At 39.6% G+C, this 25,653-nt stretch overlaps 2 protein-coding genes across 2 annotated transcripts in view; both read right to left on the minus strand.

Annotated features, from left to right (window-relative positions):
- Positions 1 to 2,173, minus strand: part of LOC306961462 (NLR family CARD domain-containing protein 3-like) — a gene marked incomplete at both ends in the record, with an annotated part of 40,299 nt that extends 38,126 nt beyond the window's left edge. Inside the window, one exon of the mRNA XM_079554227.1 lies at positions 2,103 to 2,173. Coding sequence (XP_079410353.1) covers positions 2,103 to 2,173 — 71 coding nt within the window. The remainder of the gene's footprint in view (positions 1 to 2,102) is intronic.
- The window catches only part of LOC306960548 (uncharacterized protein), a gene marked incomplete at its 3' end in the record, with an annotated part of 105,896 nt that overhangs the window by 71,783 nt on the left and 8,460 nt on the right, over positions 1 to 25,653 (minus strand). The gene's annotated exons all lie outside the window — the stretch shown is intronic.

Consider the following 25,653-nt stretch of genomic DNA (forward strand, 5'->3'; position numbering starts at 1 on the left):
TAATTTTTATATTTAAAAAAATAAATAAAAATCACCCCTAGAATTTTTTAGCTCTAATTTCACTTCCAGGGCTGTATGTTTTTATCTGTAATGCAGTAAATAAATGTTAATTTAGGCGACACATGTTAGTGCGACACCAAAGTATTTTACCAACTCTGACGTCTCGCCGCACACTTTCCACCCGCACCCACCCATATTCCCATACCCACACACTTTCCACCCGGCCTCTCATACCCACACACTTTCCACCCGGCCTCTCATACCCACACACTTTCCACCCGGCCTCTCATACCCACACACTTTCCACCCGGCCTCTCATACCCACACACTTTCCACCCGGCCTCTCATACCCACACACTTTCCACCCGCCCTCTCATACCCACACACTTTCCACCCACAACCACACGCCCTCTAAAACCCACACACTTTCCACCCACAACCACACGCCCTCTAAAACCCACACACTTTCCACCCTCACCCACCCACATTCCCATACCCACACACTTTCCACCCATATCCTCCCGCCCTCCCATACCCACACACTTTCCACCCGCACCCACCAACACTCCCATACCAACACACTTTCCACCCACACCCACCCACATTCCCATACCCACACACTTTCCACCCGCACCCACCCACATTCCCAAACCCACACACTTTCCACCCATATCCTCCCGCCCTCCCATACCCACAAACTTTCCACCCACACCCACCCACATTCCCATACCCACACACTTTCCACCCGCACCCACCCACATTCCCGCACCCACACACTTTCCACCCGCCTTCACATACCCACACACTTTCCACCCGGCCTCTCATACCCACACACTTTCCACCCGGCCTCTCATACCCACACACTTTCCACCCGCCTTCACATACCCACACACTTTCCACCTGCCCTCCCACACCCACACACTTTCCACCCGCACCCACCCACATTCCCAAACCCACACACTTTCCACCCGGCCTCTCATACCCACACACTTTCCACCCGGCCTCTCATACCCACACACTTTCCACCCACAACCACCCACATTCCCATACCCACACTCTTTCGACCCGCCTTCACATACCCACACACTTTCCACCCGGCCTCTCATACCCACACACTTTCCACCCACACCCTCCCGCCCTCCCATACCCACACACTTTCCACCCGCCTGCACAGACCCACACACTTTCCACCCACACCCACCCACATTCCCATACCCACACACTTTCCAACCGCACCCACCTGCCCTCCCATACCCACACACTTTCCACCCGCCCTCTCATACCCACACACTTTCCACCCGCACCCACCCGCCCTCTCATACCCACACACTTTCCACCCGCATCCACCTGCCCTCCCATACCCACACACTTTCCACCCGCACCCACCCACATTCACATACCCACACACTTTCCACCCGCCCTCTCATACCCACACACTTTCCACCTGCCCTCCCATACCCGCACACTTTCCACCCGCACCCACCCGCTCTCTAAAACCCACACACTTTCCACCCGGCCTCTCATACCCACACACTTTCCACCCGCACCCACCCACATTCCCAAACCCACACACTTTCCACCCGGCCTCTCATACCCACACACTTTCCACCCACAACCACCCACATTCCCAAACCCACACACTTTCCACCCGCCTTCACATACCCACACACTTTCCACCCGCCTGCACAGACCCACACACTTTCCACCCACACCCACCCACATTCCCATACCCACACACTTTCCACCCGCACCCACCTGCCCTCCCATACCCACACACTTTCCACCCGCCCTCTCATACCCACACACTTTCCACCTGCCCTCCCATACCCGCACACTTTCCACCCACCCACATTCCCATACCCACACACTTTCCACCCGCACCCACCCGCCCTCTCATACCCACACACTTTCCACCCGCACCCACCCTCTCATACCCACACACTTTCCACCCGCACCCACCCTCACCCCTCACTCCCACATCCATGAGTCTGTGACTGAGCTTGTCACTCGTTACTTATGCCAAACTTCTAAATGTGCTTTAAAGTGGAAACACAGTGAGTGTTGGAGCTGACTCTGACATGGAGGACAGTGGTGGATCTCACCTCTGAGCTTCAGGCCGGTCAGTGGCTTTAGAGGCAACGGCTTCGTCCTCTCTGACCTCTGGCTCCTCCATCGTGTGTCCAGTTCTGCCTCTGAGGCTGAAGCTGAAACAGACCAGGGATTGTAAAGATGTAAGGATTGTAAGGAAATCTGAACAAACGTCTGACTCATGCTTTGCTCACACGCTACAGAACATGAAGACCGTGCCAGTGAGATGAGCTGATACACAATGGTGACACCATAATCATTCTGTACATAACGTGATGTACAGATAATACGCAAACACATAGACACAAACAGCTGATTCACAGATAGGCAGTGTCATCCTCTCTGTGCAGAGGAGCAAGACGAGGATAAAAGGGACTGTCAGGTCTGGACTTCACTTCTCTCTTTCTGAAGTCATCAGCTGGTTTTACTTCTTTGTAACTCGGAACAACGGCAATAAACGGCTTGTCTTTAAGACCATTTCTATCTCCAGTGTTTGATTTGGCTATTTCCAAATATCTGCTCTCGCAAGATACAAAATAGCCCCCCCTAGAGGAGGCCTGTGTCCTAGCACCTGTGAGTCTTTGGTTTAAACAAGTCCGACATGGGGGGCGATACCAGTATCGGGTATCGGGCCGATACCACATGCTTGTACTCATACTCGTACTCTTTCATGAGGTCCCGATACCAGGAACCGATAACATTTAACGTGCGTCCAGCGCAGCTACGAGGCGCAGCTACGAGGCGCAGCTCTCAGCTGAAGAGAGAAGAAGCAACAAACTGTAGAATAGTTTAGTGTAAATCCAATAATCCACATAGAGCTGACTTTATTACAGACTGCGCTCTCTAAACCAGAGTCAGAGCTGGATTTAACCAGAGCTTAATGTTGTTAGTGCTGCAGCGTCTGCAGTGTTTACAACATACAGGCTAACGTTGCTAACTCGCTGCAGCGTCTGCAGTGTTTACAACATACAGGCTAACGATGCTAACTCGCGGCTAGCAGTTTTGGCCATTCTGACGCCGTTTTATGCCCAGGGGTTTATTCATCTTGTAGAATTATAAAATATATACACGGTTTTATACTGTTTTTTACTCTTATTACTGTTTAGCTTAACTTAACAAAATGTATGCGAAGTATTCTCAGTTCTCTGTTACAGCGGAAAAGTACCAGAACACCAAAGTGTGTGAGCACAGAACCCCCGTGCCCCATAAAGAGATAAACAACTGCCTTTCTCCAGAAGGATCTTATCAGTTGCAACATTCCATTGAAGACATAAAATTGGGGGGCGCGGGGCGGAACTATGTGACGCAGCGGAAGCACTGGAGCCAATGGAACCAATGAGATTTAGTTTTAGGCTCATGAATATTCCAATGTTTAATGTGATACAAATACTCTGCTTCCTTAGTTTTTGAACCAGTCTCTCCCATGCAATGGACAGCTGGTAGACTCGATGTTAGGGAACTAGGGAAGCAGAGCTCTGTATTAGATGATCTGTTAGGGAAATAAACCTTTGTGATTTAATCTTCTGAATCCTGGGTCATCTGTGCTGGTATGTGTTATTAGCTGGTAGTGTAGCGTAGTTTGTCAATAACTCTTCTTCCAGTGTTGAACACGTTTGGTGTTGTCCGACGTTTGGGTAATTAATTAGGAAGTGGACAACACAGGAGAAGGAGTGAAAAACTCAAAACTCAACAATCTGAAAAACTACCCTCACTCACCTCACTTTACAAAAATGTCCTCACTCTGTTGGTTAAAAGCTCAAACTGGTCCTCATAATGCAGTGAGTACAAGAACACACACACACACCAAGGACTTGAGAGAAATGACAATAAAATCTTTAGAATATTTGAATCTTCAAATGTCTTCGATGTCATTTTATACAGAATGTTTTTTCCTTGTGTTTTAATTAAAGCACTTTGGTCTGTCAAGTGTTGTTTTTCTGTAATTTTTTGTAATTTTTTTTTTAATCATTTTTTGTTATTTTTTTGTCTTTTTTGTCACATTTTTGTGATTTTTTTGTGATTTTTTGTGATATTTTTGTGTGATTTTTTGCCATATTTTGTCATTGTCTGTCACTTGGTGTGTTTTTGTCACATTTTTTTGTTTTTTGTCTTTTTTTGTCACATTTTTGTCATTTTTTGTTATTTTTATCATTTCTTTTTTTTTTGTCATTTTTTTGTCATTTTTTGTGAATTTTTTTATTTTATTTTTTGTGATTTTTTTGTGATTTTTTGTGATTTTTTGTTTTGTTTTTTTTTGTCATTTTTTTTGTCATTTTTTGTTTTTTGTGTCATTTTTTATTTGTTGTCATTTTTTGTCATTTATTGTTATTTTTTTTTAATCATTTTTTGTTATTTTTTGTCATTTATTTGTCAAAGTTTTCTCACTTTTTTGTTCTTTTGTTCTGTCTCTATATTCCCACCTTTTTTCCAGAAGCTTTTGGATTGGGGTAAAGCCAAACTGGAGAAACTGTGCTCGGTTCAGGTGGGAGTTAAGGGGTTCAGCTTTGTTTTCCTGTTTTCAAAGCATCTGTATTTCCAAACTAAACAGGAAACATTTACCCACGTGCTTTACCTTCATGTCCGGTGGTTTCAGTCAAATCCACGCGTTGTAGAGCAGTGAACTACTCACAGTCACACTAACCCCCCACAGATATGTCACACTAACCCCCCCACAGATATGTCACACTAACCCCCCCACAGATATGTCAAAGCTACCCCCCCCCCCCCCCCCCCACAGATATGTCACAGCTAACCCCCCCCACAGATATGTCACAGCTAACCCCCCCACAGATATGTCAAAGCTACCCCCCCCCCCCCCCCCCACAGGTATGTCACAGCTAACCCCCCCCACAGATATGTCACAGCAAACCCCCCCACAGGTATGTCACAGCTAACCCCCCCCCACAGATATGTCACAGCTAACCCCCCCACAGATATGTCACACTAACCCCCCCACAGATATGTCACACTAGCCCCCCCACACTGGTGTTTGTCTTTTTGTTCGTGAGTCTTTGTAAAGTTAATGTTGGTAATTGTAGGAGATAAAGTACGTACCTCTGAGCAGGAACAGGGCAAAGTACTTCCTGAAAAGTGAAACAGGAAGTGGCTCAGTCACATGACGAGACCGGGGGGGGGGGGGGTCCGCCCCTTTTCACCCGTCTCCAGGACGTGCTAGTGGCAGGCCGTGGTATTGCAGGCAGCAGCCCAAAAAGGCCTTTTGGTCATAGACACTCATGTAAAAGGAGCAGCCTGTAAAATGGTCCACAGGCGTCTGGAGTTTCACACTGAGGCAAATATATTTCTTTAAAATTACTATTTTTAGGACATGGACTTTTTTCGTCGTAAAAAAAATTGCAAAATCAACTTTTTCAAGCTTTACATCAAGTTATTGTGTCATTCCGCGCACGGCTGCTGACACTGTAGCGCTGAAATGTACATTTTTAAGTCATTTCACTGTTTTAGCTTCAATCAACACAGAACTGTAGTTTTTAATAACTTTGTTTTGAAACAGGTCTCATCTAAGTTTCTATATTGTTCAACCTCGAGGATATGTTTCGTTTTCTAAATTAATCCAGCTGGACAAAGTTTCTCACAGCCTCAACAGGAGCAACACTTTATCTTCTAAAATGCTCCAGAATGCAGGACATCACGTCTAAATTCCTCCAAATGCAGGACTGCTTGAGTTCCTCTGAGTTTCACTGCAAATGAAAGATTGGTGCTGGTTTTCCTCAGGTTTGAAAGTCTCCCATTGTCCCGACACCTGGACTTTCCTCGGATGAAACCTGAACGGACCCGCGGTGAAGCCATTCCACCGACACATCTCCATTTCATTTTTTGTCATTTTTTTGTTCTTTTTTTGTTTTTGTTTTCGTCATTTTTTGTCAAATTTTTTGTCATTTTTTTGTCATTTTTTGTCACATTATTGTCATTTTTTTAATCATTTTTTGTTATATTTTTGTTTTGTTTTTTTGTCATTTTTTGTCACATTTATGTCATTTTTTTAATCATTTTTTGTTATTTTTTGTCTTTTTTGTCATTTTTTATCAAATTTTTTGTCATTTTTTATCACAATTGTTATTTTTTTTGTCTTTTTTTGTCATTTTTTATCACATTATTGTCATTTTTTTTTTTAAATCATTTTTTGTCTTTTTTATCACATTTTTTATCACATTTGTTATTATTTGTTTGTCTTTTTTGTCATTTTTTGTCACATTATTGTTATTTTTTTCATCATTTTTTGTTATATTTTTGTTTTGTTTTTTGTCATTTTTTGTCACATTTATGTCATTTTTTTAATCATTTTTTATCATTTTTTATCACATTTGTTGTTATTTGTTTGTCTTTTTTGTTGTTTTTTGTCACATTATTGTCATTTTTTTTAATGATTTTTTGTTATTTTTGGTCTTTTTTGTCATTTTTTGTCATTTTTTATCACATTTTTATTTTTTTGTCTTTTTTGTCACATTTTTGTCATTTTTTAAATCATTTTTTGTCATTTTTTGTTATTTTTTGGTGATTTTTTGTCATTTTTGTCACATTTTTTGTCCTTTTTTTCGTCACTTTTTTGTCATTTTTTTGCCACATCATCATTGTTTTCGTCTCAGTTCTGTCTCTATTTTCACACCTTTTTTCCAGAAGCTTTTGGATTGGGGCAAAGCCAAACAGCTAAACCCCCCCACAGATATGTCACACTTCTTCAAAGTCCCGCACGCCCCGTCTATAACTGACATATTTGTTTCTGCTTCACTGAACCCTCGCCTGCTCTTTCAGAATCACAATGTTTTTATTGCCATTGTCAGTGAACAGGTTCATAAAGTAGGAATTTTCTTCAGTGCAATCGTCCAAAACAGTCTTTGTAAAGTTAATGTCTGTAATTGTAGGAGATAAAGTACGCACCTCTTATCAGGAACAAGGCAAAGTACTTCCTGATAACTGTAACAGGATGTGGCTCAGTCACATGATGGCTGTTTCTCAATTGGAGGATCCGTCCTCCGTTTGGCCACTTCGTTGACGTCCTCGGTGGCGGCTCCTCCAAAACGGAGCGGAGTGTCCTCTCACCGCCGCCTTTGAGCTCAAATGGAACGGCCTCCGGAGCGGCTGCGTCAGACACGTGTCAATCTATGCTTATTAAAACAACTGTTTTATGAATAACAGAGGCCAGGAAACTGTTTATGTGGAACAAAACTTTTTTAAAGTGAGTTCAAACTAATAAAGTTTTGCGAGAAAAGAAAAAAGAAACTATGCTGCAGTGCATCATGGGTAATTTCAGCTCTCCGAGGCAGCGGAGGATCCACTGCTGTATCCTTCGTAAATGAGCCAAACGGAGGAGTCGAGCTGCGAGGGGGCGAGTGGTCCAGGTGAAATGGAACACCACTTGGCGGCGCCGTGATGACGCGAATGACGTCCGAAGTGGTCGAGACGCCGAGGATCCTGGCAATTGGGAAACAGCCATTGAGACCAGTGGGGGGGTCCGCCCCTTTTCACCCGTCTCCAGGACGTGCTAGTGGCAGACCGTGGTATTGCAGCCAGCAGCCCAAAAAGCCCTTTTGGCCATAGGCAATCATGTAAAAGGAGCAGCCTGTAAAATGGTCCACAGGCGTCTGGAGTTTCACACTGAGGCAAATATATTTCTTTAAAATTACTATTTTTAGGACATGGACTTTTTTCGTCGTAAAAAAAATGGCAAAATCAACTTTTTCAAGCTTTACATCAAGTTATTGTGTCATTCCGCGCACGGCTGCTGACACTGTAACGCTGAAATGTACATTTTTAAGTCATTTCACTGTTTTAGCTTCAATCAACACAGAACTGTAGTTTTTAATAACTTTGTTTTGAAACAGGTCTCATCTAAGTTTCTATATTGTTCAACCTCGAGGATATGTTTCGTTTTCTAAATTAATCCAGCTGGACAAAGTTTCTCACAGCCTCAACAGGAGCAACACTTTATCTTCTAAAATGCTCCAGAATGCAGGACATCACGTCTAAATTCCTCCAAATGCAGGACTGCTTTAGTTCCTCTGAGTTTCACTGCAAATGAAAGATTGGTGCTGGTTTTCCTCAGGTTTGAAAGTCTCCCATTGTCCCGACACCTGGACTTTCCTGAAACCTGAACGGACCCGCGGTGAAGCCATTCCACCGACACATCTCCATTTCATTTTTTGTCATTTTTTTGTTCTTTTTTTGTTTTTGTTTTTGTCATTTTTTGTCAAATTTTTTGTCATTTTTTTGTCATTTTTTATCACAATTGTTATTTTTTTGTCTTTTTTTGTCATTTTTTGTCACATTTGTCATTTTCTTTTAGCATTTTTTGTTATTTTTTTGTCTTTTTTTGTCATTTTTTATCACATTATTGTCATTTTTTTAAAATCATTTTTCATCTTTTTTGTCACATTTTTTATCACATTTGTTGTTAATTGTTTGTCTTTTTTGTTCTTTTGTCACATTTTTATTTTTTTGTCTTTTTTGTCACATTTTTGTCATTTTTTAAATCATTTTTTGTAATTTTTTGTCACATTTTTTGTCACATTTTTTGTCACATTTTTTGTCACATTTTTGTCATTTTTTTAAATCATTTTTTGGTCATTTTTTGTTATTTTTTGGTCATTTTTGTCATTTTTTAAATCATTTTTTGTTATTTTTTGTCACATTTTTTGTAATTTTTTTGTCATTTTTTGTCATTTTTTGGTCATTTTTGGTCATTTTTGTCACATTTTTTGTCTTTTTTTTCGTCACTTTTTTGTCATTTTTTTGCCACATCATCATTGTTTTCGTCTCAGTTCTGTCTCTATTTTCACACCTTTTTTCCAGAAGCTTTTGGATTGGGGCAAAGCCAAACAGCTAAACCCCCCCACAGATATGTCACACTTCTTCAAAGTCCCGCACGCCCCGTCTGTAACTGACATATTTGTTTCTGCTTCACTGAACCCTCGCCTGCTCTTTCAGAATCACAATGTTTTTATTGCCATTGTCAGTGAACAGGTTCATAAAGTAGGAATTTTCTTCAGTGCAATCGTCCAAAACAGTCTTTGTAAAGTTAATGTCTGTAATTGTAGGAGATAAAGTACGTACCTCTGATCAGGAACAAGGCAAAGCACTTCCTGATAACTGTAACAGGATGTGGCTCAGTCACATGTCGAGACCGGGGGGGGGGCGCCCCTTTTCACCCGTCTCCAGGACGTGCTAGTGGCAGGCCGTGGTATTGCAGCCAGCAGCCCAAAAAGCCCTTTTGGTCATAGACAATAGAGTTTCACACTGAGGCAAATATATTTCTTTAAAATTACTAATTTTAGAACATGGACTATTTTTCTTCATGAAAAAAATTGTAAAGCATCAAAAATACATCTTTAAAGGGGAGGTATTCTGCAAAATCGACTTTTTCAAGCTTTGCATCATGTTATTCTGTCACTCCCTCATTAAAAACATGGCTGAAGTGTTGCCTTGGCACATTCACGTATTTCTGAGTAATCTGTAAAAACTCTGACGGCGGCCATTTTAGGGATAGGTTTGTCTGAGTCCTCCTAGGAACGCCTGAAAATTTAATAATGGCACTAATAACCTGTAACTGTTTGATTAATTTAAAAAATACTAGCAGAATTGAATGTACTTGGTAAGTTTACTTCTTATATTATTTGTGTAAGTAAGTAGGCTCAGTAATGTTCACAGCACCTTTCACAGACAAGAGCCACAAAGAGCTTCACAACAGTTTTAAAATCTGAAAAATACACACAACAAAAGGCCAACGACAACACAAAAACCAGAACGGCCCAAGAATCACTGATTAAACGCCTGAAGAAATAAAGACGGTTGTAAATCAAAGTGTAAATCACTCATTTGTTTGGACTAACATGAAGCTCCTCAGTCTCTGCAGGTCCAGCCTGAAGCCCAGAGGCTCCTCCTGATGTCCACACTTCTCTTTGTAAACGTAATGTTGGTAATTGTAGGAGATAAAGTACGTACCTCTGATCAGGAACAGGGCAAAGTACTTCCTGAAAAGTGTAACAGGATGTGGCTCAGTCACATGTCGAGACCGGGGGGGGGGGGGGGGGGGTCCGCCCCTTTTCACCCGTCTCCAGTACGTGCTAGTGGCAGGCCGTGGTATTGCAGCCAGCAGCCCAAAAAGCCCTTTTGGCCATAGACACTCATGTAAAAGGAGCAGCCTGTAAAATGGTCCACAGGCGTCTGGAGTTTCACACTGAGGCAAATATATTTCTTTAAAATTACTTTTTTTAGGACATGGACTTTTTTTCTTCAGAAAAAAAACACTGTAAAGCATCAAAAAATCATTTTAAACCTCTTACCACCTGCCTGAACCAAATGCATTCTGTGCTCTTTGGCCATTACAGAGCCTCTCGTGAGTATTCATACACCTTGAACTTTTGCACATTTTGTCATGTTTACAACCCTAAACATGAAGATTTTATTTTGATTTTTTTACTGAACGTTCACACACAAGTAACCGACAACTGTGAAGTGAAAGCAAAATGATACATGATTCTGTTATTTTTAAAAAAATAGAAAAGTGAAAAGTGGGGCTTGCATAAGTATCATACAGCATTTTCTGAGTGCATTAAATCACCTTTAAAACATTCCTAATGACTCCAGAATGTTCACACCTTGGCCTAGCGGTTAAATAGAGGCCACCTGTGTGTAATCTACTCTCAGTATAATTACAGCTGTTCTTTCAGGCCCTCAGAGCTGTGGTCGGAGTGTGTTGGTCACTGAACAGCATCATGAAGGTCAAGGAGCACCAGAGAGGTCAGGGATAAAGCTGTGGAGAAGTTTAAAGCAGCGTTAAGTTATACAAAGATTACCCAAGATTTAAACATCTCCCGGAGCAACTGTTCAATCCATAATTCAGAAATGGAAAGAGTAAAGCACCACTGCCAACTTACCAAGGCGTGGTCCTCCACCTAAAATATCAGAGCGAACAAGGAGGACACTGGTCAGAAAGAAAACCAAGTGCCCCATGATAACTCTGGAGGAACTGTGAAGTCCTGCCACTGAGCTGGGGGAATCTGTACATGGGACAACTATAAGTCGTATCTTCACAAATCTGGCCTTCATGGACGAGTGGAAGAAGAAAGACATTATTGAAAGGAGGCCATAAGAAATCCCGTTTGAAGTTTGCTAGAAGTCATATGGAGGACACAGCTCCATGTGGAAGAAGGAGCTTTGGTCAGATGAGACAAACGTTATGTATGGAGCAAACCTGACACTGCTCATTATCCTGGTGTTGACTTTCAGAGCCTTGCATGGCCAGGCCCCCTCCTACATCAGAGACTTGTTGTGTCCGTATACCCCGTCTCGGAGGCTGAGGTCTCAGGATCAGAACCTCCTCATGGTCCCTCGTACTCGTTTTAAGTCCAGAGGAGATCGCTCCTTCCAGGTGGTCGCGCCGACGCTCTGGAACGATCTTCCGCTTTCCTTGCGGTTACTTGATAGTGTCGATGTTTTTAAGTGTAACCTGAAAACCTACTTGTTTCAGAAAGCATTTTAAATTCCAGTGGAATAGGGGTTTTTTATGACCACGTTTTCTGTGACTGTCAATGTAAATGTACTTTGTATTTATATTTTGTATTTTTGTGAAGCACTTTGTGACTTTTGTCTGTGAAAGGTGCTATATAAATAAACATTACTTACTTACTTACTCATGGTCCTGAGTGCACCATCCCCAGTGTCAAATATACAGGGGGGGGCATCATGCTGTGGGGCTGCTTTTCCTCAGCGGGGACTGGGGAGACTGTAAGAATAGTTGGGAAGATGGATGGAGCCAAATACAGAGACATTTTGGAGGAAAACCTGCAGGAGTCACAAGAGAACTGAGGCTGAGATGGAGATTCAGCTTCAGCAGGACAATGACCCTAAACACAAAGCTAAATCTACAATGGAATGGTTCAATAAAAACATATTAATGTGTTAGAATGGCCCAGTCAAAGTCCTGACCTAAATCCTATTGAAAATCTGTGGAATAATCTGAAAACTGCTGTTCACAAACGCTCTCCTTCCAATGTGACAGAGCTGGAGTTGTTTTGTAAAGAGGAATGGGCTAAAATGTCAGTCTCTACATGTGCAAATCTTGTAGAGTCAGAACCCAAAAGACTTGTGCTGTTATTGCAGTAAAAGGGGGTTCCACAAAGTATTCACTCATGCTGTATGAATACTTATGCACGCCCCACTTTTCACTTTTCTATTTTTTGAAAAATAACAGAATCATGTATCATTTTGCCTTCACTTCACAGTTGTCTGTTACTTGTGTGTGAATGTTCAGTAAAGAAATCTAAATAAAATCTTCATGTTTAGGGTTGTAAACATGACAAAATGTGCAAAAGTTCAAGGTGTATGAATACCTACGAGAGGCACTGTATATAGGTCTGTGTAACATCTGAAAGCTAAGACCCACAAAACTGATCTTTTTCCTCACGTTGTTGCTGCGTTGTGTCACCTTTTTTATGTTTTATTTATTTATTTGTGTCACATTTTTGTTGATTTTTTTTAGTTAGTTAGTTAGTTAATTTATTTTCTTCGGTCATTATGAACATTTAAAACACATGTCACATGTTTTCCAAAGATCTTAGACATTATACAATAAGAAAACACATACATTAAGATTTTAATCTAAATGATGCCTGACCGAAGGGGTTTAGGCTGAAGCCAAGACTTATTCTGCCTAACCCCTTTTACAACTGTGACTCTGTGTCCCAAGATGACACATTATACACTTTCTTTAATACCAACGATGGTAACGCTTTAGCACAAAACTTAAACTTCAACAAACAACAATTATGCTATGTATCCTCGATTGACTTCTCTTCTAATGGTTTTCATTCAAGTGTTGTATACTTCTCTATCATGTTTGACTTATACATTTTCTTTAACGCTTTAATAGTTTTGGAGCCCTTAAGTTGAATAGATAAACCGTTCCATAGATCAACGCCTTTAACTGATTAGTATTACTGTGCGCCAGAGGTTTCTGTAGCAGATCAGTTCCTCTAAGGTTGTAGCTAGATTCTCTAGTTTGAAACATCTCCTGTAGACACTGAGGGAGCCTGAGATTGTGAGCTTTGTACATCACAACTGTTGTGTAAACATCAACAAGATCATGCAATTTTAGGATATTTAGTCTGATAAAAAGGGGATTTGTTGGAGCCAAGTATTCTGCATGGCTGATCACTCTAACTGCTTTCTTTTGCAATACAAAGAGAGGTTGTATGTTAGTTTTATAGGTATTCCCCCATATTTCCACACAATAGCTAAGGTGTGGAAGGATGAGGGAATTGTACAGTATATATAATGCATTTTGATTCACAGAGGTTTTAATTTTACATAGTATGGCAATAATTTTAGACATTTTAGTCTTTAGTGTATTTATGTGTATTTAGTGTATTTCCAATTTAACTTATCATCAATATTGATTCCCAAAAACTTTGTTGCATACACCCTTTCGATTTCTACCTCCCCAATTTTGAGTTGACACGGTTTATTTACTTCCTTGTTTCCAAATACAATATATTTAGTTTTATGCATATTTATGGAAAGCTTATTTATATCAAACCGTTTTTTTTAGTATCTTAAGCTCAGTTCCTACTGTATTTAAGAGCAGCTCGAGATCTTTTCCAGAACAGAACAGACTGGTATCATCAGCAAATAGGATACATTGTAATTTGTTGAGGACTTCAGTGATTTCATTAATGTACATGATAAATAATTTAGGTCCCAAAACGGAGCCCTGAGGAACCCCGTGGTTATTTTTTCCTCCTTTGAGTTGATGTTATTAATATGTACGTACTGATTTCGATCACTTAGATAACTTTTTAGCAGGTGTTCGATGTCTTACAAATTTGAAGTCATTTATTTTGGTTGTATTATTTTGTAATTGTTTAAAAATACTAAAAATAGGAAGATGGTCAGTGATGTCATTGATAAGTACTCCAGAGGTAATTTCACTTGCTAATTGATTAGTGAATATATTATCTATTAATGTTGATGAGTCCGTGGTAATTCTGGTTGGTTTAACAATAAGGGGAAAAAGAGTATTGCTATACATAGCATTGATGAAGTCTGTTGTTTTTATATTTTTCTGAGGGTTCAAAAGATTAATATTAAAGTCACCACACACTATATGGACCTTGTTTAAGTTACTGAAAAGGCTGTCAATTTTTTTGTTGAAAACATCTAGACATGATCCAGGTGTTCTGTACACACAACTAACAACAATATTTTTAGATTTTTCTACAATAATTTCACATGTTATACACTCCAAAACATCCTCAATGGTGGTTGATTTACTACTGATCTTTTTACACCTCATATCTGTATCTATGTATAGTGCAACACCCCCACCTCTTTTATTTATCTGATTGGTAGTGAACAATTCATATCCATCTAATTCTACTTCGCAGCAACTATCTGCATCCAACCAAGTCTCAGAGACAGCAATGACACTGAATTTATTAAACTGACTGAGGTAATGTTTAATATCGCTATAATGTTTGTTCAAACTTCTACTATTAAAATGTATAATGCTAAAGGCTCCATTCCTATTAATGCACCTAAGATTTTTTGTCACATTTTTGTTGAATTTTTGTCACATTTTTGTTGAATTTTTGTCACACTTTTGTTGAATTTTTGTCACATTTTTGTTGAATTTTTGTCACATTTTTGTTTAATTTTTGTCACACTTTTGTTGAATTTTTGTCACATTTTTGTATAATTTTTGTCACACTTTTGTTGAATTTTTGTCACATTTTTGTTGAATTTTTGTCACATTTTTGTTTAATTTTTGTCACACTTTTGTTGAATTTTTGTCACATTTTTGTTTAATTTTTGTCACACTTTTGTTGAATTTTTGTTGATTTTTTTGTCACAATTTGTTGAATTTTTGTCACTTTTTGGTTGAATTTTTGTCACTTTTTTGTTGCGTTTACATCCTTGTTTTCTTCTCATTTTTTGTGGCTGTTTTGGTGCTTTTTTCCCAAGAAGCTTTTTGATTAGGGTAAAGCCAAACTGGAGAAAATGGGATCCGTTCAGGTGGGAGTTAAGAGGTTAAAGGGGGGGTATTGTGCATCATGTTATTCTGTCATTCCCTCATTAAAAACATGGCTGAAGTGTTGCCTTGGCACATTCACGTATTTCTGAGTAATCTGTAAAGACGGCGGCCATTTTAGGGATAGGTTTGCCTGAGTCCTCCTAGGAACGCCTGAAAATTAAATAATGGCACTAATAACCTGTAACTGTTTGAGTAATTTAAAAAATACTAGCAGAACTGAATGTACTTGGTAAGTTTACGACTTATATTATTTGTGTAAGTAAGTAGGCTCAGTAATGTTCACAGCACCTTTCACAGACAAGAGCCACAAAGAGCTTCACAACAGTTTAAAATCTGAAAAATACACACAACAAAAGGCCAACGACAACACAAAAACCAGAACGGCCCAAGAATCACTGATTAAATGCCTGAAGAGATAAAGACGGTTGTAAATCAAAGTGTAAATCACTCATTTGTTTGGACTAACATGAAGCTCCTCAGTCTCTGCAGGTCCAGCCTGAAGCCCAGAGGCTCCTCCTGATGTCCACACTTCTCTTTGTAAACGTAATGTTGGTAATTGTAGGAGATAAAGTACGTACCTCTGAGCAGGAACAGGGCAAAGTACTTCCTGAAAAGTGTAACAGGATGTGGCTCAGTCACATGTCGAGACCGGGGGGGGGGGGTTCCGCCCCTTTTCACCCGTCTCCAGGACGTGCTAGTGGCAGGCCGTGGTATTGCAGCCAGCAGCCCAAAAAGCCCTTTTGGCCATAGACACTCATGTAAAAGGAGCAGCCTGTAAAATGGTCCACAGGCGTCTGGAGTTTCACACTGAGGCAAATATATTTCTTTAAAATTACTATTTTTAGGACATGGACTTTTTTTCTTCAGAAAAAAAACTGTAAAGCATCAAAAATACATTTTAAACCTCTTACCACCTGCCTGAACCAAATGCATTCTGTCCTCTTTGGCCATTACAGAGCCTCTCGTGAGTATTCATACACCTTGAACTTTTGCACATTTTGTCATGTTTACAACCCTAAACATGAAGTTTTTATTTTGATTTTTTTACTGAACGTTCACACACAAGTAACAGACAACTGTGAAGTGAAAGCAAAATGATACATGATTCTGTTATTTTTAAAAAAATAGAAAGTGGGGCTTGCATAAGTATTCATACAGCATTTTCTGAGTGCATTAAATCACCTTTATAACATTTCTAATGACTCCAGAATGTTCACACCTTGGCCTAACGGTTAAATAGAGGCCACCTGTGTGTAATCTACTCTCAGTGTAATTACAGCTGTTCTTTTAGGCCCTCAGAGCTGTGGTCGGAGTGTGTTGGTCACTAAACAACATCATGAAGGTCCAGGAGCACCAGAGAGGTCAGGGATAAAGCTGTGGAGAAGTTTAAAGCAGCATTAAGTTATACAAAGATTTCCCAAGATTTGAACATCTCCCGGAGCAACTGTTCAATCCATCATTCAGAAATGGAAAGAGTAAAGCACCACTGCCAACTTACCAAGACGTGGTCCTCCACCTAAAATATCAGAGCGAACAAGGAGAACACTGGTCAGAAATATAACCAAGTGCCCCAAGATAACTCTGGAGGAGCTGAAGTCCTGCCACTGAGCTGGGGGAATCTGGACATGGGACAACTATAAGTCGTATCTACACAAATCTGGCCTTCATGGACGAGTGGAAGAAGAAAGACATTATTGAAAGGAGGCCATAAGAAATCCTGTTTGAAGTTTGTAGAAGTCATATGGAGGACACAGCTCCATGTGGAAGAAGGAGCTTTGGTCAGATGAGACAAAAAATGAACTTTTTGGCCCAAATGCAAAACGTTATGTATGGAACAAACCTGACACTGCTCATGGTCCTGAGTGCACCATTCCCAGTGTCAGATATACGGGGGGAAGCATCATGCTGTGGGGCTGCTTTTCCTCAGCGGGGACTGGGGAGACTGTAAGAATAGTTGGGAAGATGGATGGAGCCAAATACAGAGACATTTTGGAGGAAAACCTGCTGGAGTCACAAGAGAACTGAGGCTGGGGCGGAGATTCACCTTCAGCAGGACAATGACCCTAAACACAAAGATAATTCTACAATGAAATGGTTCAATAAAAACATATTAATGTGTTAGAATGGCCCAGTCAAAGTCCTGACCTAAATCCTATTGAAAATCTGTGGAATAATCTGAAAACTGCTGTTCACAAACGCTCTCCTTCTAATGTGACAGAGCTGGAGTTGTTTTGTAAAGAGGAATGGGCTAAAATGTCAGTCTCTACATGTGCAAATCTTGTAGAGTCAGAACCCAAAAGACTTGTGCTGTTATTGCAGTAAAAGGGGGTTCCACAAAGTATTAATTCATGCTGTATGAATACTTATGCACGCCTCACTTTTCACTTTTCTATTTTTTGAAAAATAACAGAATCATGTGTCATTTTGCTTTCACTTCACAGTTGTTTGTTACTTGTGTGTGAACGTTCAGTAAAAAAATCAAAATAAAATCTTCATGTTTAGGGTTGTAAACATGACAAAATGTGCAAAAGTTCAAGGTGTATGAATACCTACGAGAGGCACTGTATATAGGTCTGTGTAACATTTGAAAGCTAAGACCCACAAAACTGATCTTTTTCCTCACGTTGTTGCTGCGTTGTGTCACCTTTTTTATGTTTTATTTATTTATTTGTGTCACATTTTTGTTGATTTTTTTTTAGTTAGTTAGTTAGTTAATTTATTTTCTTCGGTCATTATGAACATTTAAATCACATGTTTTCCAAAGATCTTAGACATTATACAATAAGAAAACACATACATTAAGATTTTAATCTAAATGATGCCTGACCGAAGGGGTTTAGGCTGAAGCCAAGACTTATTCTGCCTCTAAACCCTTTTACAAACTGTGACTCTGTGTCCCAAGATGACACATTATACACTTTCTTTAATACCAACGATGGTAACGCTTTAGCACAAAACTTAAACTTCAACAAACAAAAATTATGCTATGTATCCTCGATCGACTTCTCTTCTAATGGTTTTCATTCAAGTGTTCTATACTTCTCTATCATGTTTGACTTATACATTTTCTTAAATGCTTTAATAGTTTTGGAGCCCTTAAGTGGAATAGATAAACCGTTCCATAGATCAACGCCTTTAACTGATAAACACCTCTTAGTATTACTGTGCGCCAGAGGTTTCTGTAGCAGATCAGTTCCTCTAAGGTTGTATCTAGATTCTCTAGTTTGAAACATCTCCTGTAGACTCTGAGGGAGCCTGAGATTGTGAGCTTTGTACATCACAACTGCTGTGTAAACATCAACAAGATCATGCAATTTTAGGATATTTAGTCTGATAAAAAGGGGATTTGTTGGAGCCAAGTATTCTGCATGGCTCATCACTCTAACTGCTTTCTTTTGCAATAAAAAGATAGGTTGTATGTTAGTTTTATAGGTATTCCCCCATATTTCCACACAATAGCTAAGGTATGGAAGGATGAGGGAATTGTACAGCATATATAATGCATTTTGATTCACAGAGGTTTTAATTTTACATAGTATGGCAATAATTTTAGACATTTTAGTCTTTAGTGTATTTATGTGTATTTAGTGTATTTCCAATTTAACTTATCATCAATATTGATTCCCAAAAACTTTGTTGCATACACCCTTTCGATTTCTACCTCCCCAATTTTGAGTTGACACGGTTTATTTACTTCCTTGTTTCCAAATACAATATATTTAGTTTTATGCATATTTATGGAAAGCTTATTTATATCAAACCATTTTTTTTAGTATCTTAAGCTCAGTTCCTACTGTATTTAAGAGCAGCTCGAGATCTTTTCCTGAACAGAACAGACTGGTATCATCAGCAAATAGGATACATTGTAATTTGTTGAGGACTTCAGTGATTTCATTAATGTACATGATAAATAATTTAGGTCCCAAAACGGAGCCCTGAGGAACACCGTGGGTTATTTTTTCCTCCTTTGAGTTGATGTTATTAATATGTACGTACTGATTTCGATCACTTAGATAACTTTTTAGCAGGTGTTCGATGTCTTACAAATTTGAAGTCATTTATTTTGGTTGTATTATTTTGTAATTGTTTAAAAATACTAAAAATAGGAAGATGGTCAGTGATGTCATTGATAAGTACTCCAGAGGTAATTTCACTTGCTAATTGATTAGTGAATATATTATCTATTAATATTGATGAGTCCGTGGTAATTCTGGTTGGCTTAACAATAAGTGGAAAAAGAGTATTGCTATACATAGCATTGATGAAGTCTGTTGTTTTTATATTTTTCTGAGGGTTCAGAAGATTAATATTAAGGTCACCACACACTCTATGGACCTTGTTTAAGTTACTGAAAAGGCTGTCAATTTTTTTGTTGAAAACATCTAGACATGATCCAGGTGTTCTGTACACACAACTAACAACAATATTTTTAGATTTTTCTACAATAATTTCACATGTTATACACTCCAAAACATCCTCAATGGTGGTTGACTTACTACTGATCTTTTTACACCTCAGGTCTGTATCTATGTATAGTGCAACACCCCCTCCTCTTTTATTTATCCGATTGGTAGTGAACAATTCATATCCATCTAATTCTACTTCGCAGCAACTATCTGCATCCAACCAAGTCTCAGAGACAGCAATGACACTGAATTTATTAAACTGACTGAGGTAATGTTTAATATCGCTATAATGTTTGTTCAAACTTCTACTATTAAAATGTATAATGCTAAAGGCTCCATTCCTATTAATGCACCTAAGATTTTTTGTCACATTTTTGTTGAATTTTTGTCACATTTTTGTTGAATTTTTGTCACACTTTTGTTGAATTTTGTCATATTTTTGTTTAATTTTTGTCACATTTTTGTTTAATTTTTGTCACATTTTTGTTTAATTTTTGTCACATTTTTGTTTAATTTTTGTCACACTTTTGTTGAATTTTTGTCACACTTTTGTTGAATTTTTGTCACATTTTTGTTTAATTTTTGTCACATTTTTGTTGAATTTTTGTCACATTTTTGTTTAATTTTTGTCACACTTTTGTTGAATTTTTGTTGATTTTTTTGTCACAATTTGTTGATTTTTTGTCACATTTTTGTTGAGCTTTTGTCCCTTTTTTGTTGCGTTTACATCCTTGTTTTCTTCTCATTTTTTGTGGCTGTTTTGGTGCTTTTTTCCCAAGAAGCTTTTTGATTAGGGTAAAATCCAAACTGGAGAAAATGGGATCCGTTCAGGTGGGAGTTAAGAGGTTAAAGGGGGGGTATTGTGCATCATGTTATTCTGTCACTCCCTCATTAAAAACATGGCTGAAGTGTTGCCTTGGCACATTCACGTATTTCTGAGTGATCTGTAAAAACTCTGACGGCGGCCATTTTAGGGATAGGTTTGCCTGAGTCCTCCTAGGAACGCCTGAAAATTAAATAATGGCACTAATAACCTGTAACTGTTTGATTCATTTAAAAAATACTAGCAGAATTGAATGTACTTGGTAAGTTTACGACTTATATTATTTGTGTAAGTAAGTAGGCTCAGTAATGTTCACAGCACCTTTCACAGACAAGAGCCACAAAGAGCTTCACAACAGTTTAAAATCTGAAAAATACACACAATAAAAGGCAAACGACAACACAAAAACCAGAACGGCCCAAGAATCACTGATTAAACGCCTGAAGAAATAAAGACGGTTGTAAATCAAAGTGTAAATCACTCATTTGTTTGGACTAACATGAAGCTCCTCAGTCTCTGCAGGTCCAGCCTGAAGCCCAGAGGCTCCTCCTGATGTCCACACTTCTCTGTAGGACATTAGTGCTGCTTCCCAGCACCACAAAGAAAACATTGCACATTAAATCCTCTCACGTCCTTATTGTGACTGTGATGCTGACAGGGTTGTTGTTCTTTCATAGACTTTTGCAAACAGACAAGTCATTTTCCAACACAAAGCGAGTTATTGTGACTTCCCATGAGTCCATTAGAGTGAAGATTCCAAACCACTGCTGTGATTGTGACAAAAAATGTGATTTATAAGATTTTATTTTTTCAGTTTTTATGCAAAAAAAATCATTTCATCTTTTTTTTGTTGGAGCTGCTGAGTTTTCAGCTCATAACACGACAAAACAAATGAAACAGGTCTGATGCCCAAACATTATAATCTTCATTTCTGTTGGACTTCATGAGATTAGTGTTGCCAAATAAAAGCACATTTTGAAGATTTTTGAATTGAATTTCTTCATAACTACATAAAGGGTTTGTACACTTCTAAATATAGTTTAATGTTCATGTTGGTTTAGGAGAACATGAATGATAGTATTAAAATGATCAATAAACTGTAACCAACAAGGCCATGTTCCACGACTCCTGCTGATGCTGCTGCTAAAGGCAGAGAAACAAAACAACAGCGTTTAATGAACACAGTCATGTCATTTACACCGACGCCAATGAGGACGAACCTACAGAGAAGCACATTTACAAAACTCACAAACCAATGATGTCATTCATAATCTTTCACCCAGTTTAAAACAAGACTCTGAAGATCAGCCACAAACACTGAGTCATTCATAATATGAGAAAATAATCATTAGAAAGTCTAAAGGCCCTTTTATGGTCAAGCGGCTGGTCCCGCCCACCACAACTCCATCCACTCCTCTTATACAGACACTGATGGTGGTGGTCAGTCCTCCTGTACCTACGAGGCTCACTTCTCAGCTGAGGAGAGAAGAAGCAACAAACTGGAGAATTGTTTAGTGTAAACACAATAATCCACATAGAGTTGACTTTATTACAGACTGCGCTCTCTAAACCAGAGTCTGAGCTGGATTTAACCAGAGCTTAATGTTGTTAGTGCTGCAGCGTCTGCAGTGTTTACAACATACAGGCTAACGATGCTAACTCGCGGCAGCGTCTGCAGTGTTTACAACATACAGGCTAACGATGCTAACTCGCTGCAGCGTCTGCAGTGTTTACAACATACAGGCTAACGATGCTAACTCGCGGCAGCGTCTGCAGTGTTTACAACATACAGGCTAACGATGCTAACTCGCTGCAGCGTCTGCAGTGTTTACAACATACAGGCTAACGATGCTAACTCGCTGCAGCGTCTGCAGTGTTTACAACATACAGGCTAACGATGCTAACTCGCTGCAGCGTCTGCAGTGTTTACAACATACAGGTTAACGATGCTAACTCGCGGCTAACAGTTTTGGCCATTCTGACGCCGTTTTAAGCCCAGGGGTTAATTCATCTGAAAAACTAACCCAGCGACTAAAAAGTCCTCAGAAAATCCAGATTAAAGACATACAGCATGTTTATATTGAGGGAAAATGAGCTGCAGCAGAACAATGAAAACGCTGTAGCTGCTCGCTAAGTTACTACAAACACACGAGAAAATCTACAGGAGCTGAAGTAAAGACGAAAAGAGACCATTTAAGAAACATCTCAATACTATTGTTAAATAAAAACACATACATGAATAAAGCTCAGGCATTGGGAGCTTTAGGACATGGGCTTTTCTGTCTGTGATGGACAGAGACATAAACATAAAAAATATAAATAAATAAATAGCATCAGCACAATTCTAATATGACTGCTCTTAAATGTGTCGCCTATTTTACTTAAGGAAATGTAAATGAGTAAATTAACTCATTACAAACCAATCTGCTGTGAAAAAAGTAAGAATGTTGCAGAAAATGCCTTGTACTAGTATCGGTATTTGATATCGGCAAGTACTTAAATCAAAGTACTCGTATCAGTTTTAGAAAAAGTGGTATTGGTGCATCCCTAATTGTACCCATATTAGCATTTAGCTGCTGTTAGCGCCGCTTTAGCTGGTGTTAGCATAACATTAGCATGTAGCTTACCTTCATAGTCGTCTTCAGCGGTTTCTTTTCTGTTCTAACACAGCTCGGCTCCTCTGAATGATTCCATAACTCCCTCCAGAAGCAGCATTTGTCCACATTTGTTCTCATGGCGGCTCTAAAAACCTTTAATGAGGATCTGTCCCGCGTGCTCCTCCGTGGGGGCCCGGGGGCGGCGCGGTCGGGTCGCGCTCATTAGCCTCACCTGTTTCCTTCAGTGAAGAGGTCATTCCTGCCGTCACAATAAAAGAGCACTTCCTGTCTGACAAACTTTCACAACAAATGGCCAGTGTTGGGCGGGTCAGTCTAAAGCAGGGGTGTCCAAACTACGGCCCGCGGACCAACTGCGGACCGCGGCCCACTTTTAATTGGCCCGCTGCAAATTCTAAAAACATAATATCATTTTATTTTATTGTTTTTATTGAATATATGTATAAAATAAATGAAAATCCATTAATAGAAAGCTGTGATGAAGGCTGTGTTTTACTTTGAGCTTATTTAATTAAAATGCATAGTTATATATCTGAGCTCTACTGAGTGTGGCCCAGTTGAAACAAAAAAACAACAAAACTCCAACAACAACATGTTTAACTAGAAGCTTTTGTGATTGATTTGCATAAACTGTTTAATTTGCAGTGAATGTAACGGTTGGAGTGGAGTTCTGACGATGGTTTGGGATAAACCACCATATTGCCCCCCCTTCAATAAATTAGATTTTCACTTCTATTTTTATTTTCACCACAGTCTATCTTTCATTAAAACATTCAACAAGTGAGTATAGTGATTATATGCACCAAAGTACTTCAACAACAAGCCTATTATAAGTTTCTAAAATACAAAACTTCTCAATAACCAATGATTAAACCTTTTATTAAAACCTTTTATCATCACTATTTCATAACATATATTGTTGCTCACATGGTTATTTGTTTCTTAAATATGCACAGCTCATTTTTATAACACACTGATCCAGGTCTGTGATGTTAAAGAGCCGTTCTAAAGAGCTGGTCATGAACGCCACATCCTGAGTGGTTAAAAACAGCGACACCAGAGCCTCACATAGGGAACAGCAGGCGACCACTGAACGTGCTGTGGTGATTCTGAGTATCAGAGATTACATGGTTCTGCCACAGACGCAGAAACACCACGTCTCCGGCCTCCAGGAGCAGAGCGACTCCATTCAGCTTTAATTTACATCCAACTCAGATGAACTGTGTAGGAATTGTAGGTTTGTGTGTGACTGAAAGTATTGGGACAAAGTGGCTGCTCAGCTGTTCCCTCATTATCACATTGATGAGGAGCAGATGAGACGTCCACAGTTCATTTCAGTGAGATTTGCATTCTGGATATTGTTGCAACATCCACCTCCTCAGTGGAACATGGTGGTGCAGCATCATGGCATGTATTTACTGATGTGACTGTGGACAAAAGCAGCAGGATGAATTCTGAAGTGTTTGGGCCAATATGATGAGCTCATATTCAGCCAAATGCTTCACAGAGCAGATGGACAATGACCAGGGCCGGACTGGGACTGAAAAACAGCCCTGGACTCTGACCAGCCTGGCCCAGATTAGCGTAAATGCGACACTTCCACAAAGACATGTTAACCTTTTACCTCCCGTATTAACAGAGAGCATTTTCTCCTGTTCGGCTTTACCCAAATCTAAAAGCTTCTTGACTGGAGAGCAACACTGCAACACCTCATTTGTAGCTAAAATCTAGAAAAGTGATGGTAACTTTTTGTCGCCACATTTTTGTCATGTTTTCATCACTTTTTTGTCCCTTTTTCGTTGCGTTTTTGTTGTTTGGTGTTTTGTTTTTGTCTCTTGTTTTTCATTTTGTTTCTTCTTCATGTTTTTGTTGTTTTTTCATTGCTTTGTCGTCACGTTTTCGTCACATTTTGTTGTGTTTTTGTCACTTTTTTGTTGCTTTTACGGCGCATTTTTGTTCCGTTTTCATCCTCGTTTTTGGATGGTTTTCTTGGAAGCTTTTAGATTTGGGTAAAGCTCGATTACGGCAGGGTGTGAGAGGTTAAGGAGAAAAGTGAGAGGCCAGACCGGTGGCCCTAGAGCCAGTGGCCCTTCTGTGCTCTTCCAGAATGGACATATGGCCAGTCCGCCCCTGACAATGACCCAAAACTACAGCCAAAGCCAAAGCTTTTTAAGGCAAACAAGTGGAATGTTGTTCAATGGCCAAGTCAATCACCTGACATGAATCCAACTGAGCAGCGTTTCAGCTGCTGAAGTCAGAACTGAAGGGAAAATGTCCCAAGAACAAGCAGGAACTGAAGACATTTACAGTGGAGGCCTGGCAGAACATCACCAGGGATAAAACCCAGAGTCTGTGACGTCTGTGCCTTCTGGACTTCAGGCTGTCATTGACTGAAAAGGACTTAAAACCAAATATGAACAATAAAAAGTTTGAATCATAATTGTTGCTTTGTCCCATTACTTTTGGTCCCTTGAAAAGTGGGAGGCTCACATAAAAACACTTGTAATTCCTACACCGTTCACCTGATTTAAATAGCCTCAAACTAAAGCTGAACTTCCTGCACTTTAAGGACATCTTAGTTGTTTCAAATCTTTGGTGGTGGATTATGATGATCGATGTCCCAATATTTATGGGCCTGACTGTAGTGTAGTGCTGCTGCTGAACACTTCACTGTAA

This window comes from Gobius niger (assembly GCF_951799975.1).
Source record: "Gobius niger genome assembly, chromosome: 3".
NCBI classification, from domain to species: Eukaryota; Metazoa; Chordata; class Actinopteri; order Gobiiformes; family Gobiidae; genus Gobius; species Gobius niger.